At 39.7% G+C, this 13,740-nt stretch overlaps 1 protein-coding gene across 1 annotated transcript in view; it reads right to left on the bottom strand.

The window, feature by feature from the left end:
• Positions 1 to 13,740, bottom strand: part of LOC124115933 — a 452,084-nt gene that overhangs the window by 109,343 nt on the left and 329,001 nt on the right. Inside the window, exon 10 of the mRNA XM_046477097.2 lies at positions 5,710 to 5,867. Within this exon, the coding sequence (XP_046333053.1) occupies positions 5,710 to 5,867 (158 nt within the window). The remainder of the gene's footprint in view (positions 1 to 5,709; positions 5,868 to 13,740) is intronic.

Below are 13,740 nucleotides of genomic sequence, written 5' to 3' on the forward strand. Positions count from 1 at the left end.
CATCACATGCAAGACCCACTTGGTTGCTGGATGGCTTAAGATGACCATAGCAACAAGTTATCGGCAAGCACTAGATACTCCTCCTACTATGTTTTCTAGCTCTGCTCACGAAATCCAAGCTTTGGCAACAAGTCTGGTGTCCTGGTCATCCGTGTCCATTGAACAAGTCGTACCCGGATGCCAATGGGGGTCACACAAAACTTTCACCAGTTTTTATTTGCCAGACTTACAGCAAAACTTGACAGAAAAATAGGCTGTGTGATTTTCTAGTATGGAATGTAAGGAATTCAAGGGCTACCTGTATTAGAACAGCTGATTAACAGATCTACCGGAAGTGACGTCACACTCGGAAGGAATATAGACCGGAGGTGATGTCAGAAGTCCAAAATGACATCAAAACCAGTAGGAATTGATGTCATTTAGAACCAGAAGTGACGTCATAACTTGAAGTTGATAAACCGGAAGTGATGTCACTCTCAGAATCTGAGACAAATGATGATCATTTCATGATTATCAGCAAATAATAAGGTACTTCAAGTGAAGGTATCGCATATTGACTGATATAATCATAACACCCGATTTCAAGTCCTCTAAAAGAGATTCTAGAGTAATTACCACTTGAAAGGGTTTGAATCTGGTAATACAGAAGAACTCATAACATCAATTGCTGTCAACTACATAGGGGGTTCCAAGAGGCAGATCCCGCCTTATCCCTCTGGTATATTTTGGCAATGATGTAACAGAGGTTAAGGATTCGCAGGAATTATCAAACAATAGTTATCATTGTTAATAATTCTAAGAATACTACATCAGGAAATACTCCCACAGACCTCCATAATTCATCTGCTTCCAGTGGTGAGATGTTTTTGAAAGAAGTGACATTTTTCCTGCCTTTTCGCACAGAAGAGCTGAAGAGCTACATGTGCCATTAGGGGAACAACTAGTTGTGGGTAGTTGACAGTGAAGAGGACTTCTGTTGAAAATCTGAAGATTTAGTAATCTAGTAATAGTAATACAGGATTTATGGCTATGATGTGATAGAGGTAGTATTCTTAGAATCATTGTTTGATATTTCCAAATAACAACATCCGATGAGCTTCCACCGTTCTTTTTGTCTGTTTCTTTAGGCTGAAGAAATTAATTAACATGAGCCCTTTGTTGAAATCTTCAGCAATCACCAATCAGTGTTCAAAAATTCGGAAAACAGATATTGCCACAAACTTTATTTCGCTGTCCTTACAGAATTGACTCACGGCAGCTAGTGAGCCCTAGCGGGCAGTGTTAGACAGTTGAATAGAAGCCAGAGATTAGTGCCCCTTTAAGGCACAAGTGACGAAGAACCTACCAATGTTCAGCCATAAACTCTGCCACAAACCTCTGTAGCCACAAGATACCACAGCCCTTGGGTCTACTACTACATAATGGAATGGAAAAGATTCAGTATGAATCCATTGGAGTTGGGATAGCACATGATAGATGCATGTTGCTTACCAATACCTTCAGCATTGTGTAATTTGCCGCCCATACATGATGATCTAAAGAGTATATTTACAGCATAGTTACTATATTTTTAATTTTCTAATTATAACATGCACACAAAGGAAGTATGGATAATTTTTATGTATGACATATTATTTGAACAAGCTAACTCTCTTTTCTTTAGTTTTCATGTAAAACTTCTCATAATAACGGATAATGGACACAGCCAACAATCCGAAACCTCAAACCATCATATGGAACTATATCAAGGCATCCTAGGGCACCTCAGTCACAAAATCTATCAGTAAAGAGTGCCAAAACCAGCCAGCTAGATTCCACATCCAAATTCCCTGATGACAGCAGAAAGAACTTTACATCCTGTTTCCTTATACCAAACAGACTCTATAATATTTTTTATTTACTATAATACCAGTTTAATATCATACATTGTCCATCTAAGCAATATTTTCTTTATTTTACAAGTTTGGGGTCCATATGTTCCAGACTGAAGGGAAGTTATCATGCTGTAACATTTATACTTAGGTTTTATGTAATAATTAGATCCACAACAAGGGCTTTTATAAGTTATCATGATGTAACATGTACACAAATTTTCATATAATTATAGAACAGCAAGTAATAGGATCCAGGTAAAATGCAGATACAAAAGATTAGTTTCAGTTACAGCTTTTAGATAGATACTAGCCTCAGGTAACAAGGGGGCGGTCGGGTAGCCTTGTGGTTAAAGCGTTCGCTCGTCATGCTGAAGACCCAGGTTCGATTCCCGACATGGGTACAATGTGTGAAGCCCATTTCTGGTGTCCCCTGCCGTGATATTGCTGGAATATTGCTAAAAGCGGCGTAAAACCAAACTCACTCACTCACTCACTCACTCAGGTAACAAGAACCCATCTAACAGACATACTATTCAATAAGACAAAAGTTATGTCTACATTGTTTAATATTTTATTTAAGTTAACCTGTCGTCACCTACTTTAGCTCATGAGCCCTGGATCTTGAAACTGTCCATGTGGGCTCCCCAACCTGAGTCGGATTTGTGCAATGAAAAGGTGATGTTCGAGAGTCAGGAAGACCAGTGGAACACCCTTCATTACATGATTTCTCTGAGTTGAACACTTGCGTTCCACTATCAGGTTGTGTGGCATCTGCACAAGAGAGACTAAGGTCCGAGATCTCAGTGAGTTGATCCAGCTTTGGAGTGAATGTAATCTCAATTTCTGTCTGCACATGTTGTCTTGGAGAGAAGTAAGGTTACCTAAAGGAGAGATCCACCATCGAAAAGAGCAAGTGGGATGGGCTGTTACAGTGTTGATCATCATCAATGCCTTGAAAAACTATCTTCCTGAGTTCAGAGACGTCTGAATAGTAGTTGAAATCAGGCCCCATTTGGGGGAGGAACTAGAAATGACTTGTTGATTTGGGACTATGAAAACTGGAGAGTAGAAACCCTTGCTGTAATCGGAATCTTGTAGATACCGAATGGCATGTTTTTCTAGTAACATCCTATTGGCCAAGTCGGCTGTTTCTAATTTGGTCGGGTGCGGTGGGGAAGCCTAGTGGTTAAAGCGTTTGCTCGTCACACTGAAGGCCCGGGTTCAATTCCCCACATGGGCACAGTGTGAAGCCCATTTCTTGTGTCCCCCGCCATGATATTGCTGGAATATTGCTAATAGCGATGTAAAACCATACTCACTCACTCACTCACTCTAATTTGGTCCCTTCCAGATGGAATTTTAAGTCTACTGGCCAGGATACAAGGAGAAAAGGATGTATGAAGTGTAGCTTGTATCCTTTTGTAACGATGTCAAGAATCAAACGGTTGGACGTAATCTGCATCCAACTTTCAGCGTATGACAAAAGTCCTACCACTGGACCCCACATCGGCATTATGGTAAGAGGTGGTAGACAAAAATCTGAGTCTGTAGACAAAGCTAAGTCAACAGGATCAGAAATGATGGGAGGGGAAGGTATGAAATCAAATACAGCGATCAACCAGACTTCTGGGTTTGGATAATCTTTGACTAATTCCCCTGTGCCTGTAGTCCAACTGTCTGGGAGTATCCAATGGACAATGTGGTTACTCTTTTTCCGATGGTGTCTCTCATAGACTCCCTTGGGCACTTGTACTGGAAGGCTGAGCTGTGGGCTTTTACAACCAATTTAATCACTGATACTTTGAAGGGAGTGGATCAAACCGACTTGGTCAGTTCTGATAGGGAGTGGTGTATCTCCTGAGTTTACTTCATAAGAGTCCGTGGCGGAAAGGCATGGCGAACTCAAGTGAAAACCAGTTGATACCAGTTAGTTTCAGCTTTCGACAAGAGTCTGAGGCCTGGTTAACAACTTCACATGAGCACCTCAGCCACAGAAGTGTATGATGAGCATGGGATGACGGAGCCAGGGCATGGCAACCCGCGATTCGAGCATCTGTGGTAATTAGGTCTCTTTAGTTTTGGGTTTCAAAATTGGCATGACATGATATAGTTGCTCTAATAATTCCGTGAATAATTCACATTGTGGGGATAATCTTCCACAATGTCTGACTCGGAATCGGTAGAGTCCAAGGTGAGAACCAATATGGCGGCATGGTGACGAGTGGTGTCGGTATGGTCCATGTGATCCATGCGGTCCCCGTGCTGTCCAATATCCAATGGTGATCAAGACTAGGATATGATATTTGCACATGCAGATTGTACTGTTGTGGAATAGGTAACAGTATCTGGACAGGTAGATTTGCTGTCAATAAACCCAATCTGATTGCTGACAGTAAGTGCTGTGCCTCTAATGGTAATGGTGGCTGCAAACGGACGCTTTCTTGAAGACCGTGCTGTCCCACGATCTGTAACAGATAATGACTTGCTACCCATATGGTTATATGCGGGATATGCCAATAACAGATATGGTCTTGGAAATAATTCGAAAACAACTGTTCCAGCATGCTGATGGAAAAACTGGGGGTCAGCTCAGGCTCGTTAGGTTTCATGAGAGTTGCGGGGGTAGGCGGCGGTTCAGTCGAAGTTATGGTATTGATTGAAGAGATAGACATGAGGCACTTATTGACTTCTTGACAGAGTCAGTCAATGTGGTGAAGACCACGTTGGAGAGGGAAGACAATTGATCACACCTAGATTCTTCAGTCCATTAACCATCATGGCACTTCCAGCAAGAAGCATGAGGATCCCCCAAGATCATAAACAGACCACACTGCTTGCATTTGACCGGGGAGGCCGATGACGCCATGCCAGATGCACAACACACCACCCAAGTTATGTGAGAAACAATTAAACAACTTTCCGAAGACGTCTTCACAAGTTAGTTGAATCACTTAATTAGTAACTAGCAAACACTGAAAACTAGCTGGTCTAAACTGTGACAACACAACCAAGTGCTAGAGAAAACGACACTGAGGAAAGTTTATGCTTATTGTGGGTACAACTAGTCAAGTGTAGTTGACAGTGAAGAGGACTTAAGATTTTAGTTATAGTGTGATTTCCGCCAAAATACAGGATTAAGGCAATGATGTAACAGAGGTATGGTATTCACAAGAATTATATTGTTACATTTTGAAACAAAATGGCTGAGTAATGGCCATATGTTTTTCAATATAGATGCCATGAAGGCCATATTGAAAATAAAATGAAAACATTTTGAACAAAATCAGGTGTCATCACTGGTAGTAACAAGCAGGTTGAGCATAAGATTCATTGTTACAGTAGCTTCTGAGGAGAAAATGTTTGCAAAGGATGACTCATGAGTTTCTGTATTTTCCAATATGATTTCTGGCAGCCATATTTGATTTCTGAACAAGATGCCTTACAAAAAAAAGATTTCAGAAGGCAACCTTGTGGCCAATTCTGATTTTGATCCCTGAACAAACTTGAAGCCTTTACGCCATGTGAGCCAAAAATGAAAAGTTTAGGTGTATCAGTCAATATTAATTACAGTTAAAAGAAAAGAAGATGCAGCAGTTTTGCGAAAAAAAGGCAGTGCCATCACCAGTTGAACACTTGGTGAATGATTTTTCCTGATAGTTTATGATGGTTTGGCTCAACAGTCATGAAAGAAAGTATTGCTGTGTGACATAAAATCAACAATGTAAAATATACATAATTTGGTTTATGGACTAAATTTCTGTGAAGTCTTTGACGGTATGTTCATTCAACACAGTCATTGTTAGAGTTTCATTACTTGCTTATTTGAATACATTACCATGTAAATGAGAATCCTCTTCAGAAACTCCTTTAGGTGATGTTAGGCTGATAAGGAAGTGATCCAAAAGCTCACTGTATGAGAGCATATTCTGCACATCAGTAGGTAGAGATATCCACAGATGGTCAAGTTCACACTCTAAAAGAAACACGCTACACCTGAAACACACACAAGAGAAACACATCCTTCAGCAACATATGAATAACTGGAGAATTATGCACATGTTGCATACCGGTATGTTAATTTTTGAAAAATAAATCCAACTTTGACAATCATGCCTGAACATAACATTTCTTTAAATACTCCCTTGAACAATGTATACAAAATGTTTTAATGTTATAAAAACAGTAAACTACTGTTATAACAAACTCAAAGGGACCACTAACTTTAGTTGGTTATAACCGTAGTTCGTTATAAGCATATATACAGCATAACTATAGCAAATAGTCGGGGCAAAAAAATCAGTTCGTTATATCCGTCAATTCGTTATAAGCGTACTTTACTGTTACTTATTAATCATCACACTGATATGTGATCAAAAGATGATGCTTTCTGGTGCTCATAAAATGAGATATCAAGCAATATTTATCATTGTTAATAATTCTAAGAATACTACCTCTATTACATCTTTGCCATAAATCCTGTATTTTGGCTTCTGTCACAATAACTAAAATTTTAAGATTTTCAACAGATGTCCTCTTCACTGTCAATTACACAACTAGTTGTCCCCAAATAGCATCGTAACCAATCTAGCTATGACGTATGCAATGGAGGCAACCTTACTTCTTCCCACATCTAACCAATAGAGGTAGATGAATAGGGGAGGTGGGTTACTTCCGATGTAATAGAGGTAGTATTCTTAGAATGATTAACAATGATAACTATTGTTCAATAGTTCTTACAAAACTACTACCTCTATTACATCTTTGCCAGAATATACCAGTGGACCCGGTGTGATCTGCGGGTAACTTCCAGTGAAACTCAAGATAATTTCCTCTGAAATTCCCCCTGAGGACTTGAAAATCAGAAAGTCTCAAGAATCTGTCAATTATGTGATATTTTCACTAGAATTTACCATTATATTTGCTGATCTTGTTGGCAATAATAAAGTAATTTCTTGTTAAATTTTGATTGTGACACTACTTCCGGTGCTGACGTCACTTCCGATGCTGATGTCACTTCCAGTTGTGATTCACTTCCGGTTTGTCACTTCCTTGTTTGGATAATGACATCTCTCAAGGTATATTTCTACCAAAAATCTCATTCCCTGATTAGGTGGACCTTGTACTGCTATTGCCGTGCTGAAGTTACTTTCGGTGATGACGTCACTTCCGGTCTTTGGAGGCAGGCAGTTAATACTCAAGGGGCTCCAAATCCATCCTACACCTTATATACAGGATAATCAAAGGTGTATTCATCCCTCTGATGCTGCTGGTGTCATATCCCCCCTTTTTTTGAAAGAAGGGGGGAAACTATTGGTGAAGGATAGTTTGCGCCACAACAATGGGTCCAAAGGAATATATGCCCAATAAGTCCGGTTGCACGTCACACAAGTTAAACTGATGAAGGTGTTTTGTGAGGCCCATTGACAGATAGACACTACTTGTTCCACTGATACGTAACTTTATTCTCAGATTTATTAGGTAATGCAGCAGAATGTATGCGTAAGTTTTGCCCATCTGCTTGGTTAGTCGATAAGCAACCTTGGTTTGATAAAGAGTGTGAATTTCTTAGATTTGAAAAGCAAAGACTGCTTAAAGTTTATAGACTACTTGGGGATCATTTGGCACTTTCAAACTATCTACATGCAAGAAATAAATATACAAATATACTCCATAACAAAAGAAAAGCCTACCAAGATAAAATTCTTAGTAATATGGTGACAGGCATACACAACAGCAAAATATTTTGGTCACAATTGAAGCTACTCTCTGGTGAGGGAAGGAGACGCTCTCCTAATATAGAACTAGGAGATTGGTATCAGCACTTTAAGAACTTATTTGGTGAATACTCTTCTTCAGAGGTTGAGGAGAATTTAGTTTTTGACGATGTTAATTTTGACGAAACAACTCAGAGTATTCTTGATTCCCCTATTTCACAGGATGAAGTGCTTGATGCGATTACAGGATTGAAAAATAATAAAGCTGCGGGAGATGATGGACTGATAGCAGAAATGTTTAAGTCTTCTCCTGATGTTCTGGTTCCTTTTTTGACATTCTTCTTTAATGCTATATTTGATTCTGCATATTTTCCCTCATCTTGGGCTGTTGGCCACATTGTTCCTATATATAAGAAAGGCGATGCCAATTCTCCCACTAATTATAGGGGTATCACTATCTTAAGTGTATTCAGTAAACTTTATATTTCTATTTTAAACAGAAGACTTCAGTTTTGGTCGGAATCCTATGATAGACTAGTAGAGTCTCAGGCTGGTTTTAGGAGTGGATATTCCACAACTGATAATATTTTTGTTTTATATTCAGTAATAGAGAAATATTTGGCTAAGAAACGAGGTGTGATTTATGCCTTGTTTGTTGATTTTGCCAAAGCCTTTGATTCCATAGATAGATCCAAATTGCGTATGGTACTATACAAAAATGGTATTTCTCCGAAAATGTTCTGTTGTATACAGTCAATTTATAAACAAGTTTTGGCATTGGTCAAATACAATAACTCATTTTCTGATATGTTTAGCTGCAGTAAGGGAGTTCGTCAAGGATGTGTCCTTAGTCCCATTTTGTTTGCCTTGTTCATAAATGATCTTGCCATAGATATTGAATCCAGTTGCGCACATGGTATCCAATTTCATCCAGATGTAGTTCAATTGTTTTTATTACTTTTCGCAGATGATGTCATTCTCATAGCAGATACTGTTTATGGTCTCCAGAAAAGAATCAATGTGTTAGAATGTTATTGTAAAGATTATTCATTAACAGTCAATATTGATAAAACTAAAGTAGTAGTTTTTAAAAATGGGAGTGTTCTTTCAAAATATGAAAAATGGGTTTACGATGGAAAATTGTTGGAATGTGTAACTACATATAAATACCTTGGTGTATTATTTTTTCGAAATCTATCTTGGAGTGCACATATATCTAATGTTGTTAATCAAGCTAAAAAGGTTTTGTTTAAGCTTTTGAAGTCCCTACAGCTAATTAAACCTACTCCTATGAATATTTTCTTTAAAATTTTTGATGCTAAAGTTGTGCCAGTACTTCTTTACGGTGCAGAAGTTTGGGGTTTATCTTTATCGTTTTGCGAGGAGATTGAAGTTGTTCATACACTTGCTTGTAAACGTATTTTAGGAGTTAAGTCAGCAACTTCCAATCATGTTGTGCGTGGAGAGTGTGGGAGATACCCTTTGTATATCTATGCTTTCAAAAGATGCTTGAATTATTGGTGTAAGATTTTAAAGATGCCCGATTCGCGTTATCCACGAAAAAGTTACAATGTGCTTGTGCAGCAGGCCATAGCAGGTAAGACTAATTGGGCCTCTAGAGTTAAATTACTTTTGTACGCCTATGGCTTTGGCTACGTATGGGAAAATCAGCATCTTGTTATTTCTATTTCATTTATTGATGAGTTCATACAAAGATTAAAATGCTCTTATGAACAAGATTGGCATTTTGCTTTGACCAATAGCCCCAAGTATTCATCATATCTTTGTTATAAATTTAGGTTTAGCAGGGAATTTTATTTATCGTCTATTACAATCAATAAGTTTCGCGTTGCACTGGCACGTTTTAGAGCTAGCTCCCACTCGCTCCACATAGAAACCGGGAGATATTTTGGTATCCCAAGACAGCGAAGGTTATGTATGGTTTGTAAAACAGGCTATGTTGAGTCTGAATACCATTTTGTATTGGTTTGTGAAAAATATTATGCTCTCCGAGTGACATATATTCCTCAAAAATATTATGTAAATCCATCAATAGAACAATTTTACATACTTATGTCGTCTCTGCATCAGTCAACAATTAGAAGTCTGGCTTGTTATATTTACCACGCTTTTAAGTTAAGGAATTCATTTTTGCAGAAGTAATATTCTTTATCTATGAATGCCTTGCTGTTGTGTATTTAGGTGTACACAGTTGTATTTTTATACATGTCTGGTGAACCGAACTGTACTATGGGCCGCTGGCCCACGCATGTACTGAATAAACAGATTAGATACGTATGTCCATGAAGTGAGACGCATGGCTAGTGCTCTAATTTCATAAGCCGAACAGGATCCAAGAGGTGAAGTGGATTCTGTGCCTGCGTATAACTTGCTGCAATGGTAGCCTTAAGTCAGCCGCTATTGTAGCCTTGGTGATGTCCTTGTTGGAATGAGTCTTGCAGGATATAGACTGTCTCCTTCTATGGCATCTATGTGGGTCTGTAGCCGAGAGATAGAACTTGAAAGCTCTGGTGGGACATGAAAGTATGTCTGGGTGATCTACTGTTGGTCCCAAGGCAGAATGGTATAGTACCTATGGCCCAACGGTCCCATTGTGGCAGACTGATCTTTGGCTACAAAGTTTTGGAGCGATCTTAGAGTGATTGAGGTCCAGTGTTGATCATGGCTGAGACTAGAATAGTCCTAGGTATGGAGTTCTGCCGTCGCCATGGCTAGTAGGAAGGATGCTTTGCTGGATTTTTTGAGTAAGCTAGCTTTTAGCCATGGGCTCGTAAGGTTCCATTAAAAGTGTCTATTGAGAGTCTGTCATGTTGAATTTACAGAGTGAAGAGCCGATCTGTAACCTTCTATCGTCCATGACGGAACTTATTTTCCTGACGTAGTAGAAACATTTGCTATCTCAGGGACGGATATTGTATTAGATATAATCCCTTGTCGTCTTCTCCCCTGGATGAACTTATCCCATCTGTCAAATATAAGAGAGGATGAAGGTCTCCATGATCTTGCCACAGCTTCCAAGGCAAGCTCAGAGTACCCGGATGTCTGCATTTTGCGTGATAACTTCCAGGCATTTAGATGTAGGCTGGTCAGGATGTCGCGGAAAATGTTGGACTAGTGCTGTCGTAACATATCTCGACGGACAGGTAACTGGCGAGGTTCTTCCATCAGTAGACTTAATAATCCGGGGAACCACGTTCTCCTGGTCCAGATTGGTGCTATCAAGATTATCATGCAATCCGTCTCCTCCACTTTGGGAGAGACCATGGTGGCAATGTGTATGCAAATAGATCCGTCCAATCCATCAATAGCGCGTCGATCTAGTGAGCCATTGGATCGGGAACTGGGCTGACATAAACCAGAGTTGATGGTTCTTGCAGGTGGCAAATAAATCTAGGTGCGGTGTGTCCCATAACGTTGTTATCCAAGCAAAGATCTGTGGATGTAAGATCCATTCTGTTGCCACTATTCTCCCTTGGAGGGAAAAGCTGTCGGCAAAGATGTTCAGTTTCCTCGGAAATGTCTCTCTTCCATCCAACAACTGATGGAGTCAGCTCATCCACTTCAGTCGATTCTCCGCCCGTGTCAGGACATGATGCAACATGAAAAGAAAACAACTGTGCTGTCAGCGAACCAATGCCAAATCCCTGGTAGACATATAGCCTGACCTGCAGTCGTAGGAAGAATTCAACAATGTATCACGTTGGCCAAGTTCAATAAATAAAGAATTCAACAATGTATCACGTAGGCCAAGTTCAATAAATAAAAAAATTCCTTGGTCTGAAAGATAGTACTGTACAAATCGTTTCCATCCTCTGGGCTTCACATAAGCTTTCCCGTTGTTAGATCGGGCGACGATGGTGTGTGGTGTCTTGTTCATCGCACGTGCAGGCATTGGATGTCCACTGTAGTTGTGAACTGGTTACATGATGTACAATGACAGGTGAGTGGTCGAGTAGTTGTAGTCTTATGCATAAGCGATCTTATAAGTCAGACTGTACAGATATACAGCACTGATCCCACTAGGTCAGTTGACCTGATGACGGTCAAAATGTTTACACATGACATGTAATTCTTCCTGCACAGTAAACTGTAATCCCCTATGCTAAGTGGACTAGGTACAGTGATGTGTAGGGGGAAGTCGATCCCCATGAAAAAAAGAGAGGACTGGTCCGGTGTTGTGAACAATGACCCAGTTGAGGGTCTTAGGTCGATTCTCATTCTCATGTCGGTGGTATTCTTCTTCGGAACCAGGAATACCAGAGAATAAACCTTTGGTCTTATTGGTCTCTGCTAGTCTCTGAATGGCTTGCTTCTTTAGTAGCTTATTAGAAGTCTAGAATCCAGAATCCAGAGGTCGGGCGTAATCTGCTTCTAATTTTCGGCATTTACTTGTTGTCGGACTGACTAAAAGCTTCCTGAGAAGACTGACGTTTGTTGTACATCCGACTCGGTTGGAACGAATCCTTTCAGGAGGGACAACTTCTTCTTAGAAGGCTGTTAGTAAGATGAGTCTTTCTGATCCCAGGAACGCTTCTGGGGATGGGAAGATCCATGTTCTTTGGCAGCTAGGCTGATAATTAATGCTTTGAATCATTCTGTTGTAACTTGTCTGACATAATCTATGACCTGACCCAATTTGCCGTTGAATGTCTTGGGAGCAGAAATTGGTTGTGACATTATCAACCTCTGGGTTTGGCTGGAAACAGTTCTTGAATGAATCTGTGCTAGTATTTGTTGGCGCTGAACCCATAATAGCTGTGAAGACATCCAGACTTGGGAATAATCGAGTGATTGATATCACGAGCATCAGACTCAGGTGGGGAGTAAGTCTTCCTGCATTCTGACTATAGTGTCTAGGAGGCTGTAGATGAGTCCAACTTGATCCATCCTAATAGTCATAGGAGTCTCTCCGGGTATGCCTTCATATGATGTCTGTAATGGTGGAATGATGTGTCTGATTCTGATGACAAACCAGTTGATATAAGCGCCAATGTCCATTGAATATCTGGATACCGAGGACAGATCCTTAATCCGTGAAGCAGGTAATGTGACATTAGTATTAGGGTTGCATACTAGTTTCATAAAGTCTTCGTCCAAACTTTGATAATCCAGAAGTGGAGCATCATGTGTTCTATACAACTTCTGATTCAATGGAGGTAAGGGTAGTCGTTAATCGTTGAGCTTGAGTAGACTTGAGTAGACATCGGGCCCCGGGATCATGAAAGTGGTCTCAGCTCAAATTTTGCTAAGCACGAATTTTGTCTTAAGTGTTTAAGATTTTGCTTAGCTAAGATTCGGTCTAAGACTGGATCTTGAAACAGTCTCAGCAAAATCTTAGCTAAGTCTAAGTCTAAGACTGTCGTCATAGGGACACGCGCGCGTAATATCGCACTACGGTAATCATTGGATGCCGAGGTTATTTTTCTGACGCACATTTTCCTAAGATTGGAAAAGTGAAGGTTGTGCGAGAATTGCGCTCACTCGGCACTGGATCTACCTCCGGCTATAAAATAACGCAGAGATGTAGAATATTAAATTTCCTATCTGATGGTGTAAATTTAACTGTAAATATTAAACCAGTTTGAAAGGAAGACGCTTCTAAGTTTGGTCTGAGAATTTATTCTGCGTGCTTTTTAGCGTACACCGATTAAAGTACTGTGCGACATTTTTTTTCATTTAGCAGCTTTACCGAAACTGTGAGCGAACAAAATACTGCCTAATATTTGAACGACATAAATATATATCAAATGGAGTTATATGAGTATGTATAACGACATAAATTCAATGGAAAAAATAGCCTCCCGTAAATGACCTCAAAAGGCGACAGAGAGGTTAAACACATTCAAAGAAAAGGGGGCATAACTCCGCTATGCTTAGCACTAGTTTATTGTAACTCAGGTCACTTGGTGAGAATTAGCTGTGGGTAAGGACAGTGTATTTTTGTGGTGTTTGGTTCACGAGGTACCAAACTATTCCAACACAAATATCGATATTGAAACTGTATACGTTTAGGCATAAAAAACCCATCAGAAATGATGAAATTATACTTCATAAAAAATGAGTGATAGCGAAATGGATGGCCCTATGTAAACCATAAATTAGTCCTTAGGTTCCAACATTCTCCTGATTGT

The sequence above is a fragment of the Haliotis rufescens genome, unplaced genomic scaffold (assembly GCF_023055435.1).
Source record: "Haliotis rufescens isolate VD_foot unplaced genomic scaffold, xgHalRufe1.0.p SCAF_5, whole genome shotgun sequence".
Lineage (NCBI taxonomy): Eukaryota > Metazoa > Mollusca > Gastropoda > Lepetellida > Haliotidae > Haliotis > Haliotis rufescens.